Source organism: Lithobates pipiens, unplaced genomic scaffold (genome assembly GCF_037356315.1).
Source record: "Lithobates pipiens isolate NorthernLeopardFrog02 unplaced genomic scaffold, aLitPip1_a1.2 Scaffold_18, whole genome shotgun sequence".
NCBI classification, from domain to species: domain Eukaryota; kingdom Metazoa; phylum Chordata; class Amphibia; order Anura; family Ranidae; genus Lithobates; species Lithobates pipiens.
The window spans coordinates 137,314,259-137,328,194 of NW_027507758.1; the positions used below are offsets into that span (position 1 = coordinate 137,314,259).

The 13,936-nt window shown below is 40.9% G+C and overlaps 1 protein-coding gene across 1 annotated transcript in view; it reads left to right on the forward strand.

The window, feature by feature from the left end:
* The first annotated feature begins 10,112 nt into the window (after window positions 1-10,112).
* The window catches only part of FNDC1 (fibronectin type III domain containing 1), a 260,345-nt gene continuing 256,521 nt past the window's right edge, over window positions 10,113-13,936 (forward strand). The window contains exon 1 of the mRNA XM_077486174.1: window positions 10,113-10,351. Within this exon, the coding sequence (XP_077342300.1) occupies window positions 10,255-10,351 (97 nt within the window). The 5' untranslated portion in view covers window positions 10,113-10,254. The remainder of the gene's footprint in view (window positions 10,352-13,936) is intronic.

The window sequence follows — 13,936 nt, forward strand, 5'->3', positions numbered from 1 at the left end:
AAAATTCTAGGCCAAACTTCATAGACACTATATACAGACATTTATACTTTCTATCAACCCGCTTTTACTTGTAGTTCTACTGAGGGCAACATCTTTAAGTCAGTGATCCTGGTGATTTCAGCTGCATTTTATTCAGCACAAGATTTGCTTCTTTGTTTTTTCTTTGGGTTGCTTTGTTCTGCCATTCAGAAATTCTCTGCATACAATTGTTTTCAGGGGGTTACTGAAGATCAAATGGATTGCTTCACAGTAATACAGGACTACTTCTCACCTCCTTCCTCACTTCAGGGATTTGTTTTTATTGAGTTCATAGAGTTATAATACACCAAGAACTCTCTGAAAGAGCAGGTTGAATTTCAATATATGTTCTTACTGCCAAAGGTTCTAACATTGTATTTACTATTCTGCATCTGTGTGTTGAGGAGCGAAAAAGAGGGGTTTGACATTCATAAGAGTCATTCCTCTGCTTTCCTGTAACCTGTTCACATAGGCATTGTATGTTCCTTGCTGAATACACAAATTATAGTCCTCACCGTTGAATGTTCAATATTGATATGTGATTGCCTCTCAGTTATAGATTTTTCTAACATTTCTATAAGAGATATCATTCTAAACTGTAAACTTGTGTTAATTTACCAATATTCTCATTTTACTAAGTAAACAAGTTAATTGGTTTTAATCAATTCTGGTGTATCTGCTTTATTACTATCATTCCCAAAGGGAAAATGTCTGAACCCAGGGTGTCAGAGGTGGAGGAGGACTTGCAGGGTCATGGCAACCAGTGGGGTACTGATTTAACCAGTGACCCTCACAAGGGCAGCGCTACATTTACATTTTGTTTTTAGACCATCTGATTTATTTTAGTGAGGTCTGTTAGACATAAATTTAACTGGGTTTCCATGTTCTCAAGCTGTTTTCTAAGTTGTGGGGTGGGGCTGTTTTTGAGTTGTGTTGACAGTGAGTTATATGAAGCCTCTGATGCAAACCCATCTCTGTTTTTACTTTTCAAACGCTAGATGAAGACTTAGCTTTCTATGGATGAATGCCTTATAAACATTCCTGTGTAATGGCACGCATTAATGACAAATAAAACATTTTTTGGACAGGAAATTCAACTGTGTTTTTGAAAATATACTTAAACACAGTAACACCTTATTTTAAATGTCTTTAATTGTAAATGTCTTCTGATGAATTCTATTACTTCATCCACGCTGAATGTTTTTAACCACTTCAGCCTCTACAACGTACTGGTTCGAAGTGGTTTTACCAGGATGATGCCTGCAGCTACCTGCATCACCCCAGAATGTTTTTTTTTTCAGCTGATGATACTCTTTTTTGTAAAAGTAATCCTAGCGGCTAATTAGCCAATGAATTGCTTTTACAGGTGTCAGAAGAGGGTCCTCCCCCCCACCAGGGAGCCTAGGACTGAAGACAGGTGACTATAGAGATGACTGAGGACTGGAGTACCCCTGATCATCTCTATGGTATAAGAAGCCAGAAGTGATGAGTATTTTGGCACTTCCGGGTTCATCAGGGTGTAAACAAGACATTACTGGCTCCGGAAAGCATCAAATCAAACTGATCTTGATTTGTAAATGGGTTGAGAGAAAAATAAGGATTTTAACGGTGCTAGGAAGTAATGATACCAAAAAATATAAATAGCAGGAAATTGCAAATTTTATATACATTTTATTAAAGTCAAAGTTAAAATTATGTATACATAGAACATAACAGTGGTATACAAGGGTGGTCTTAATTATCAAATGTAGATTGCGTAAAGGTGTTTTATTGCACATTTATAGCCCGACATGATTCGCAGGTACGCTTCTTCAGAGGATGTGCAGTTTATCAAACAATAAACACTATAAATATAAAGAAAGACACAAACATAAAACATTAATTATCAGCATTACATAATAGAAGCATAATGACGAAACAGCATCACAAAGATGGTGAACAAAGCTTACCCCGAACCAAGCAACCGTGGAGTGAATCTCCGCTTTAACTGTGTGAGAAAAACATGGGATTGTGGGTAAGTCTTATACCCATAAACCCATGTTTTTTTCCTTGTAGATAAAAAGGCTGGGCGGGAAGGAAGCATTTGTCTTTTAGACACATGGCCCTTCTATGACACTGCAGTGAGAGGCGTGCCTCCACTGCAGCATTTTTATTGGACAGTTAGGACCAATGGCACTGTACCATTGGCCCAAGACTCCAAGCAGTTTATTCAGCTCAGTGCCTCTGACAAGAAGTGAGGAGAGGCACTGTGAGCTCAACCTCTCAGTCTGCTGCAAACAGTGTGTCAGCTTGTATTTAAAGTGGCTGCTCTCTATTTAGCTTCTGACAGGCTGCGCAAGGAGACCCATATCTCTGGAACCATAGGTCACAGTGGTGGGTAGGACGTGGGCTACATACCTCCCAAATTTGGGGTCTCTGTCACCAGGGCTGGACTGGGTCAAAAATTTGGCCCTGGACTTCATGCAGACCGGCCCACTTTAATTTTGCAAACACACAAAAAACAGTATATAAACTGTACACAATTGCACAAAAAAGCCCCTAGAGAGCCCCCCCTCCTTACATCAGGCTCCTCAGAGAGCCCCTCCTTACATCAGGGTCCCCAGAGAGCCCCTCCTTACATCAGGGTCCCCAGAGAGCCCCTCCTTACATCAGGGTCCCCATTTAGCCTTCCTCTTACAACAGGATCCCCAGAGAGCCCCTCTTACATCAGAGTCCCTAGAGATCATCCGCCTCACATCAGGGTCCCTAGAGAGCCACCCCCTTACATCCGGGTCCACAGAGAGCCTCTCTCTTACATCAGGTTCCCCAGAGAGCCCCTCCTTACATCAGGGTCACCAGAAAGAGGGCAGGTAGTGGGCCAGGACCCTGTGGTTGGGGACTCCTGGACTGACTCTGGGCTATGGACCCCAGATTCGGGTCTATAGCCCCAAAAGTCCCCCCCCAGCGATGCCACTGGCTGTCACTGAAACCGGCCCACTGAGCCACCGGCCCACCGGGAAACTCCCTATAGTCCCTATGGCCAGTACATGCCTGTCTGTCACCCCAGGTCGCTGAGCTACGACCCTTGAAGCTTGATTTTTTTGTTATGTTCAGGGCAGGTGAGGCCCTGCCTCCCCTTACTGTATGTCTCTGCAGGTAACAGTCTGATCAGGAAGCCTGTCTCTGAGACAGACAGGTGAGAAGAACATAGAAGCCCCGGCAGGCTAGACTATTGCCCTTTTGTGGGGGTAATAAGTCCCACAGGTGCTCAGAGGCTGACAAAAATCCCCTCTGTTTTGACCTGGGGGGTCAGAACACACAAGGAATGACTAACCTCTCTTAGCTCCACTTTATAGACACTAGGACAGAAACTCTTGCACAGTCTGAGTTGATGGATCCCTCCCGCTGAGCCATTTTTTTCTACCAGCGGGGGGGGGGGGGGGGGGGTATGGAGGAAGCAATGCTTTTTTTAAATTATGCTGTTAAATACCTTATTTTAGAGCACACTGTGTGGTCATGTGACCTCCCGTCGTTCTCCTCCCCTGATCTAAGGACTAGAGGGGCTAAGGGGCTGAGGGGCTGAGCGGAACAACACAGCGGTGACATGACTCCCGGCTGACGTCAGGGGGAAATCTCAGAGGGAAGCTCCTGCTGTAGTTCTGTAGGGAGGAGAGCGGTGGGAGGTCACGTGACCTCACAGCGGCACTCTGAAATAAGGTATTTAGCAGCATGATTTTAAAAAAACATTGACGCTGTGTATTAAACCTTGTTATAACAGAGGGGCTAGCAGTAATTGTTATCACTTTACAACCTCTTTAATTCTAGAAAACAAGTTTTGAATTTTGTTCCCCCACTTACAAAAATGCTAAAAAAAATATAAAAAAATATGATTTTCATGTTTGGTTTACTTTTTTGTGCTAGCAAGACAGCACTGTTTTGTTTCTTGCCTAGGTAAGGCCACGCTGCCTCCTGGTATTGCTACATCACCACTATCCCAGGAGGAAGTGTGTTACTAAGCTGCAAGTTTGAGGTGTATGTGGCTTATTTCCACATATATGCACAAGTGCAGTGGGTGCTATAATGTCTAACTAGGAGAAACTGGCGGCATACGTGTGCAGATGCGCTGCTGGTCTCTGCCGGCTTCTAAATACCTGCATCTGCACACACATATTTTTTTACAAAAGAGTGGCAGGGGAGGACAATCTGCACAGTTAAAGGTCCACTTTAAGATTATAAATTACAGTTACGGATACCATTTCTATCCCTAATACAACTTGGCAACATTGTTTCCATTATACAGTACCTAACTTCTTACAAGTATAGCCAGTCTCATTACTCCCTCTAGTGGTGCTCTCTAACTTCACGCACTACATCTGATTCATTTTTTCTCTTTCCATTCACCAGGCTATATTAAGTTTGTGTTTTTTATATGTGTATTTTACATTTTTAATACAATTTGAAAACACTTTAAAATTCTTTAAAACACTTATTTTTTTTTAACTTAATAAGGGCTTTCGTAACTCATATAAAAAATTTTTTTTCAAAAAATTTGGTATTTGCTGCATATACCTGTTGCTATTCGAGATATCAAGATATCCACAGCCTTGACAAAGGAGAAAGGCGAAGGAGAAAGGCCTCCAACACACTTTTATTAGCAACCCCAACTGTGCCCTCGCTACACAAGGATCTAAGCTCCTGCTCAATGGGGGTGACACAGGTTACACCAACACAGCTACTGTAGTTATTCCAGCATTACCATATACTTTTAGCTAAAAGTACATTGATCAGCCATAACTTCTTGGTCACCAACCTAATAATGATTATGTCCCCCATTTTGCCACTAAGACAATCCCTTTTGCTACCAAAACAGCTCTGACCAGCTGAACGCCACTAGACCCCTGCAGGTATGGTGTGGTATCTGGCACCAAGCCATCAGAAGCAGATCCTGTAAGTTACGAGGTGGGGTTTCTATGGATCAGACTTGTTTTTTCAGCACATCCCACAGGTGCTCGATGGGATTGAATTTGTGTTCCTCAAACCATTCTTGATTAATTTTTGCAGTGCAGCAGGGTGCATTAATATCCTGCTGAAATTGGCCACTGTCATCACGGAATTCCATTTCAATGAAGGGGTGTATTTGTTCAGCAACAATATTTAGGTAGGTGGTACAGTGCCTTGCGAAAGTATTCGGCCCCCTTGAACTTTTCAACCTTTTGCCACATTTCAGGCTTCAAACATAAAGATATAAAATTTTAATTTTTTGTGAAGAATCACCAACAAGTGGGACACAATTGTGAAGTGTAACGAAATCTATTGGATATTTTAAACTTTTTTAGCAAATAAAAAACTGAAAAGTGGTGCGTGCAAAATTATTTGGCCCCTTTACTTTCAGTGCAGCAAACTCACTCCAGAAGTTCAGCGAGGATCACCATCAGTCATTTAGGACAACATTGGATCATTCAGAGATCCTCGCTGAACTTCTGGAGTGAGTTTGCTGCACTGAAAGTAAAGGGGCCGAATAATTTTGCACACCCACTTTTCATTTTTTTTATTAGTTAAAAAAGTTTCAAAAATCCAATAGATTTCGTTCCACTTCACAATTGTGCCCCACTTGTTGGTGATTCTTCACAAAAAATAAAAATTTTATATCTTTATGTTTGAAGCCTGAAATGTGGCAAAAGGTTGAAAAGTTCAAGGGGGCCGAATACTTTCGCAAGGCACTGTACATGTGTAACATCCACATGAATGACAGGATCGAGGTTTCCCAGCAGAACATGGCACAAAGCATCACACTTCCCTAGTCAGCTTGCTTTCTTACCATGCTGCATCCTGGTGCCATCTCATCCCTTGGTACCCAGCCATACACATGATGTTACAGAACACGTGATTCATCAGACTAAACCACCTTTTTACATTGCCCCATGGTCCAGTTCTCATGTCCCCAAGTTTGTTGTTGGTACTTTTAGCTGCGTTTCCCATTTTTCTGTTTTCAACACATCAATTCCAGGGACAGCATGTTTACTTGCTGTATAAAATATCTCACTGACTTTCAGATGCCATAATAATGGGATACTCAATGTTATTCACTTAATATATCAGTGTTCATAGTTATGGCTCAGTGTATATTTAAAGGCAAAAAAATAAAAATAAAAATGATGGTTTGGATAGAGTGGAAAGGGATTCGAAAACCAGTTTTTCCTGTTTGCTGAAAGTAAAAAGAGTAAAAGTAAAAGAAAAGCCCAAATTCTAAGTTGTCATCAGAACAGGAATAAAATAGAATTAGGGACACTAGTTCTGGTGACCCTGGTGATAACCAGCAATTTCCCTGACTTCAGAGGAATTTCCTGTCACTTCCTGTTTTAGTAATGGAACAGTAAGTGAAGGGAAATTTCCCCAATGGAACACAGATGGCAAAAAAAAAAACTGATACTCAATGTATCCAAAATTCACAAAATGTTTTGTTCTTAGTTCTACTTTAACAGCAAAGCGGCCGGTTTATGTTTAAGTACTTAAGAAATATTTGATTTAACTGTTTATGATTTAATCAGGACCGCCGTGATCTCTATATATATGGCTACAATACTTGCCTTCATTCTTTGTACAAGGAAAAATATGTATTTTTAACCCAGTGTGAGTAGTAATATACAGTATCTCACAAAAGTAAGTACACCCCTCACATTTTTGTAAATATTTTATTATATCTTTACGTGTGACACTGAAGAAATTACACTTTGCTACCATGTAAAGTTGTGAGTGTACAGCTTGTACAATAGTGTAAATTTGCTGTCCCCTCAAAATAACTCAACATAGCCATTAAAGTCTAAACCGCTGCCAACAAAAGTGAGTACACCCCTAAGTGAAAATGTCCAAATTTGGCACAATTAGCCATTTTCCCTCCCCAATGGCATGTAACTTGTTAGTGTTACAAGGTCTCAGGTGTGAATGGGGAGCAGGTGTGTTAAATTTGGTGTTATCACTCTCACTCTCTCATACTGGTCACTGGAAATTCAACATGGCACCTCATGTCAAAGAACTCTCTGAGGATCTGAAAAAAATGATTGTTGCTCTACATAAAGATGGCTTAGGTTAGAAGAATATTGCCAAGACCCTGAAACTGAGCTGCAGCACGCTGGTCAAGACCAAGCAGTGCTTTAACAGGACCGGTTCCACTCAGAACGGGCCTCACCATGGTCGACCAAAGAAGTTGAGTGCAAGTGCTCAGTGTCATATCCAGAGGTTCTTTTTGGGAAATAGATGTATGAGTGCTGCCAGCATTGCTGCAGAGGTTGAAGGTGTGGGGGGTCAGCCTGCCAGTGCTCAGACCATATGCTGCACACTGCATCAAATTGGTCTGCATGGCTGTTGTCCCAGAAGGAAGCCTCTTCTAAAGATGATGCAAGGGAAAGGCTGCAAACAGTTTGCTGAAGACAAGCAGACTAAGGACATGGATTACTGGAACCATGTCCCATGGAGTGATGAGACCAAGCTAAACGTATTTGATTCAGATAGTGTCAAGTGTGTGTAGCGGCAACCAGGTGAGGAGTACAAAGACAAGTGTGTCTTGCCTACAGTCAAGCATGGTGGTGGGAGTGTCATGGTCTGGGGCTGCATGAGTGCTGCTGGCACTGGGGAGCTACAGTTCATTGAGGGAACCATGAATGCCAACATGTACTGTGACATACTGAAGCAGAGCATGATCCCCTCCCTTCAGAGACTGGGCTGCAGGGCAGTGTTCCAACATGATAACGACCCCAAACACACCTCCGAGATGACCACTGCCTTGCTAAAGAAGCTGAAGGTAAAGGTGATGTACTGGCCACGCATGTCTCCAGACCTAAACCCTATTGAGCATCCGTGGGGCATCCTCAAACAGAAGGAGGAGGAGCGCAAGGTCTCTAACATCTACCAGCTCTGTGATGTCATTATGGAGGAGTGGAGAAGGACTCCAGTGGCAACCTGTGAAGTCCATGCCCGAGAGGGTTAAGGCAGTGCTAGAAAATAGTGGTGGTCACACAAAATATTGACACTTTGGGCCCAATTTGGACATTTTCATTTAGAGATGTACTCACTTTTGTTGACAGCGGTTGTGTGTTGAGTTATTTTGAGGGGACAGCAAATTTACAGTGTACACAGTGTACACTGTGTATATACACAAGCTGTACACTCACTACTTTACATTGTAGCAAAATGTAATTTCTTCAATGTTGTCAAAAGGCAAATGTGAGGGGTGTACTCACTTTTGTGAGATACTGTATCTTTTAATCTACGTTTCCTGCAGCACAACACTTCTGAGAAAGAAGGAGTTCTGGCAGGCCAGACAATTGCCCTTTTTGTGTAAAAAACACCCACCTGACAGTTCAGTCCCACAGCTGCTCATAGATTCTTTGCATGTTGGAGTACTCCTAATCTTCCTCTTAAGATCTCATGCACACCCCTGGTGCATGAGGCTCCAGCATGTAGGTGTGGGTATAATGTACAGTCACACCATCCAACGCCACTGAGAGGCTGACAGCTTGCTTTGGCTGGACTGTACTGGATGCTAGAGAATAAATCTGGCTATAGTAGATGAAGTGCCATCATCCCTGATATAGATACACAAGGAGTAGGACTATATAGGCACTAATTGAAGCTCAAAGGTAAATAACATTTTTAATTTTATTAGTATAAAAAAAGGAAAAACCTTATAGAACGTACAAAAAAGATCATATAGATAAACCTGTGATATTAAAAAAAATGTATGACAAAAAAGATGACACCTAAGGTTGCTGACAGTGCAGGGACAAGAAAAATAAAAATAAAAAAAAAGTACAGGGACAAGGCCATTCAATGTCAAGGGTGACAATGTCAAACTGAATCCTCCCTCAATGGATAGAAGAGGTGGGGGACTAATAGCAGTGGTATTGTCACTGGAAGGAAAATGTCCCTGCATTTGTGGTGTCACTGGAGGGAAAAACGTCCTTGTGTAGGTGCTGTAGCTGGAATGAAAATGCCCCTTGTCAGTGGAAGGAAAGAATGTCCTGACATCAATGTTGTCACTAGAAGGAAAAAATGCCCCTGTGTAGATAGTGTCACTGAAAGGAAAAAAATGTACCTAGGTAGATGGTATTGCTGAAAGGAAAACATGTCCCTGCATTGGTGGTGCCACTGGAATAAAAAATTCCCCTGTGTTGTTGGTGTCACTAAAAGGAAAAATACCTCTATGACAGTGCTGTCAGTGGTCTCTGTGGGTGCATTAAACTAAAGAGATCTGGGGGGGGGGGGCTCTGAGGGAGGAAGGGGGGTAAAGAGTTCTAAAGGAGGGATAAAGAGAATATTTGGGAAGTTCTGAGGATGAGAGAAGAAATCTAGGGTTGTTCCCCACCCTGTAAGTACCCACTCACTTCAGATTTCCTGCTTAACATGTCACCCAACCAAGGCAACTTCTACTTCTTTCCATCTCAGGTCACTTGACAAGGTGAAACAGGAAGAAGGGCAGTCTGCCCTCATCAGAATCCTCTTTTAGGTAGCCGTTGAAGACCCTGCTTCTTCTAACAGGAATGGCTCTTGTCAGTGAGGTCCCGGGGAATGGAGCGATTCAAGCTCCCAGCCTGCCCCTCATTCATATAAAAACTCTGTGCCTGGGGCCATTTCTACTCCCCCTTGACCCGAGTCTGATTGTTATTGGTTAGTGGTGATTCTCCACTTACCCAATAACCCAGCTAGACTTTTCTCAGATTTATGTACAGCAGCTGTGGAACTTTCTTTGAGCTAGACTCTCCATATTAACTTAGTAAAGACTTTTAGGGCAGAGACAACCCTTCTTGCCAGGATCCCAGATAAAATAAACAACTGGCAAAAGCTGAGCCTTGTCTTTATCAACTCAGAAAATAAATATCCTGGTTGGGATTTTCCTTTATGTTAGCATCAGTGTTACAATCTTTCTTCACATCTGGCTGTATAGATTACTTTTATAACTTTTCAATGCCTGGAGTGACACATCCCAGCTAATTTTATACACTTTACTCTGCCAAGCAATGCACTAGATGGTGCTCTCTCACTTCTTATGTATAGAATGATTCATTTTCCCTCCACACAGTGAACTAGAAATTGAAAAAGAGAGAACAGATGGAAAGGGGAAAGGCTGAGACAACTTTGGGATGTATTAGTGTCTGGTGCATTATCACAGAAGGAATTTCTTGCATCTTGTCTTTCAGTGATTCTTTTTTTTCCTGTCTACATTCTCCCAACTTACTTTGCCTTGGTGTCTAATGTAAAAAGATGGCTCAAAGGAATAATATCAAGCAAATACCTGCTTTCCTTCCTCTCCTGGCTCTTATGCTGTTGACCCTTCTAGACACATCAACTGCAGTACCAGGTAGGACACAGAGAATGACACCTTGCAATGTATATGTTCTGTTACTGTTTTCCTTGGCACCTGTGGATTTAAGGCTGAGATACATAACTGTATTTATTTACACCATAAACTAATTTTAGTGCTGATGGATGAAAAGACTCATCTGCAGGTACATATACAAATTTGCCATTTATGTTGTGTTTTTGCCATTGATGTTGTGTTTACTTTTAGATGTGCATTGAACTATTAGAGGATGATAGCATCAAATTAAGTACAGTACATATTTCGTCATTGTACTTTAGAAGTCATCATAGATGACTAATTGCATTGTATGTGCATGTTAGAATGTATTATTAACAATTCATGTAATATATACTGGAATCAACTTTTTAGATGTATTCCAAAGTCTTATTAAAATGTAAAAGGTTTGAAGATTTTTCAAGATATTACTGTAATTTATTATATCCAGCTCTTTTTAATGCAGTTTTTTTAGTGAGACTTCACTGTATTAAAATGACAACTTGTCCTAACCTGTATATGAAGTTCTTTACCAATTAACGATACTTCAGATCACCAAGTTTTCATTACAACGTGCTACTGCATATCAGTGCACATAGATTGTCTGTGATCCTCTGCTATAAACACATTATTAAATATTTACTGTGTTAGATGAGTTATTTATATGTTGGTATCTATCTATCTATCTATCTATCTATCTATCTATCTATCTATCTATCTATCTATCTATCTATCTATCTATAGAAATTCACCTGTGTTTTGGGTGATATTAAATGTTATACTGGGAGAAATATGTGTTTTTTTTTGGTTTGCACTGAGAGGCAAGATTCGATTTGTCTTTTCCTCGCTTCTCACCAGCATCCTCATCTAAAACAGAAATGTTGAAGAGACTGAAGAAGCTCTTGTGCTCCTTCAATAGTTTATTCTACTTGCCACATCATTATTTGTAATCTATTTCTGGGCAGGATTATGTTTTAAATAATGCACACCCTTTCATCTCTGCACTAGACCCTTCAAAATGATGTCATTGTCACCACAAATTCCAGCATAGAATATAGCTAATTAATGAACATTAGGCTAATTAGCTGGACAATACATACTGTGGCCTGTGCCACTACCAATATGGCTACTGTACCCTAGATTTCCTATTCAGAATTATTGATACAATTAATTGTTTTTTAAATAATTAACACAAATATAATAAAATGTCCACCTTGTCATATGCCTTCAACAGTTGGCTTGGTGGAAATCTTCATGAAGTCCTAGACCAGCTAAGCCCACCACTCATTAACAGTATCCGTAGTAACTGATATATTACATGCAAGTCAGTTTTCTTCTTACACTCATGCCATGAATAAACAGTTAGTATTAATGTTTGTCTTGGTTATTTGAATTTATGTTTTGTGGTTGGCATGACCAGTAGAGTCAGTTCATTTGATTTTGAGTTACCATCTATCACTAATCCAGTAACACTCAACATTTCAACCTTGGTACTGCATGCTACAGGCTGAAACGGATACTCAGTTTTCAGCTTGGGGAAGGGAATGCTACAGAAATATAGGTAATGATTGAAGGACCATCGCCTGTGTAGTATTGGCAAACCATTGGCCACAGCCAGCAAGAGTTCACTATATATATATATATATATATATATATATATATATATATATATATATATATAATGCATATACTGTAGAACATTTTTTATATATGCTAGTTGCTCCTCTACCTGCAACCAGTAAAGTTGTGTATGGAATGGCAAAGCTATAATTTGATGGACCCCAATTCAAAACTTGGACCCCTTGTTTGACGTCTATTTGTAACCACCCCCTTATTGCCTTCTAGTAAAACAACAAATCATAATACGTTAGACGGAGAGATATTCCAACATGGTCCACCAAGAGATTTGCACAGGAAAGCTGCCAAAAGACCAGTGAAGAGTGTAAGGACTTTTCAGCATGTTACACAGGCATCTACTATACTTGGTCATGTGACATCACAGATCAAATCACATGATCAAGTACCCGCACTTTTTTCCGTGATCTGCAGTTCTGCCAGTGGGATCTTCTTGTTTCAGCACCTATCTCCCCAGCATGCTTGACTGACAGATGTATAAAACTAGAATACCTGTGCTTTTTTTTTTTATAAAGCAGCTATGGTTATTGGTATACTGCTGCCTAAGCTCTGCCCATACTTCCAGTAAATTCATATTCTACTACTGTGAGCTACAGTCAGCTTTTACTGTTAGAATTATATTTGCACAATACAGTTTATAACGGGAGAGCAACTAAAAACCTCCTGTGTTACCAATCACAACTGTTTGCCTGAAGCTCACTTCATATTACCCTTATGCCCCATACTCACGGTCGGATTTTCCGACGGAAAATGTCCGATGGGAGATTTTTTCGGAAATTCCGACTGTGTGTAGTCTCCATGGGACATTTTCCATCAGAATTTCCGTCACACAAAATTTGAGATCTGGATCTCAAATTTTATGACAACAAAATCCGTTGTCTGAAATTCCGATTGTGTGTGCACAATTCCGACACCCAAAGTTCCACACATGCTCGGAATCAAGCAGACGAGCCACACTGGCCATTGAACTTCATTTTTCTCGGGCCGTCATACGTGTTGTACATCACCACGTTCTTGACGTTCGCAATTTTCAAACAACTTTCTGTGACCGTGTGTATGCAAGACAAGTTTGAGCCAACATCCGTTGGAAAAAATCCACAGATTTTGTTATCAGAATGTCCAATCATGTGTACGGGGCATAAGGCTATCTCAGTAGCACTTAAGGCATTGCAATTCAACATTGCAGAATACTACATATATGTGTCTCATATGCCTGGTATGGTTCCATAATCATCAAAGATCACATGACTGGTTACAAAGGATCTGACAGCACCTCTCTATGTGTCAATCTGTATATAGCAGACATCTGCTAGATGGTATTTTCGCAAATCCATCCTCTTATCTACTGCGCATGCCAAATTCTTCCCCTGCATATAGTGTTTTACAATAGCTAGTACTTGGAGAGGTCTTGTTGGCAGCTACTAGGTAACCAAAGCATGCTAACCATGTATTTAAACTATAACTTGTACACGTCTTTAAGTGACAGTTCAGTTATTTCCAAACATTGACTTCTTATCTTTCGAACAGATTATTTTTTTTGTAATTTAAAGAAAATTATTTAAGCCTGTGAAGGTTCTCATTTATCCAAGTCATAGTTTATATGGTAGTAGTTAATCATATTCAACTGGACTTTCTCTGCAATGTTGAAGTCGTTTCGCTTGTCCAAGCCACTTGTTCCGTTTCAATGAGTGTCAGGAACATACCCCAGCATTTATAACCAAACTGGCAGCACTGACACCTTGAGCCCATAGCAGCGTAGTAAAGAAAGTCATACACTTGGGTGGGCATACACATGTATATAATATACGTATGTATGTATCTGTGTATATATGTATCCCCAGAGAGCCCCCCACTTACATCAGGGTCCCCGGAGAGCCCCCCTTACAGCAGGGTCCCCAGAGAACCCCCCATCCCCTTGGGGACCCCTGCAGAGACTTGGGACTATGGGCCCCA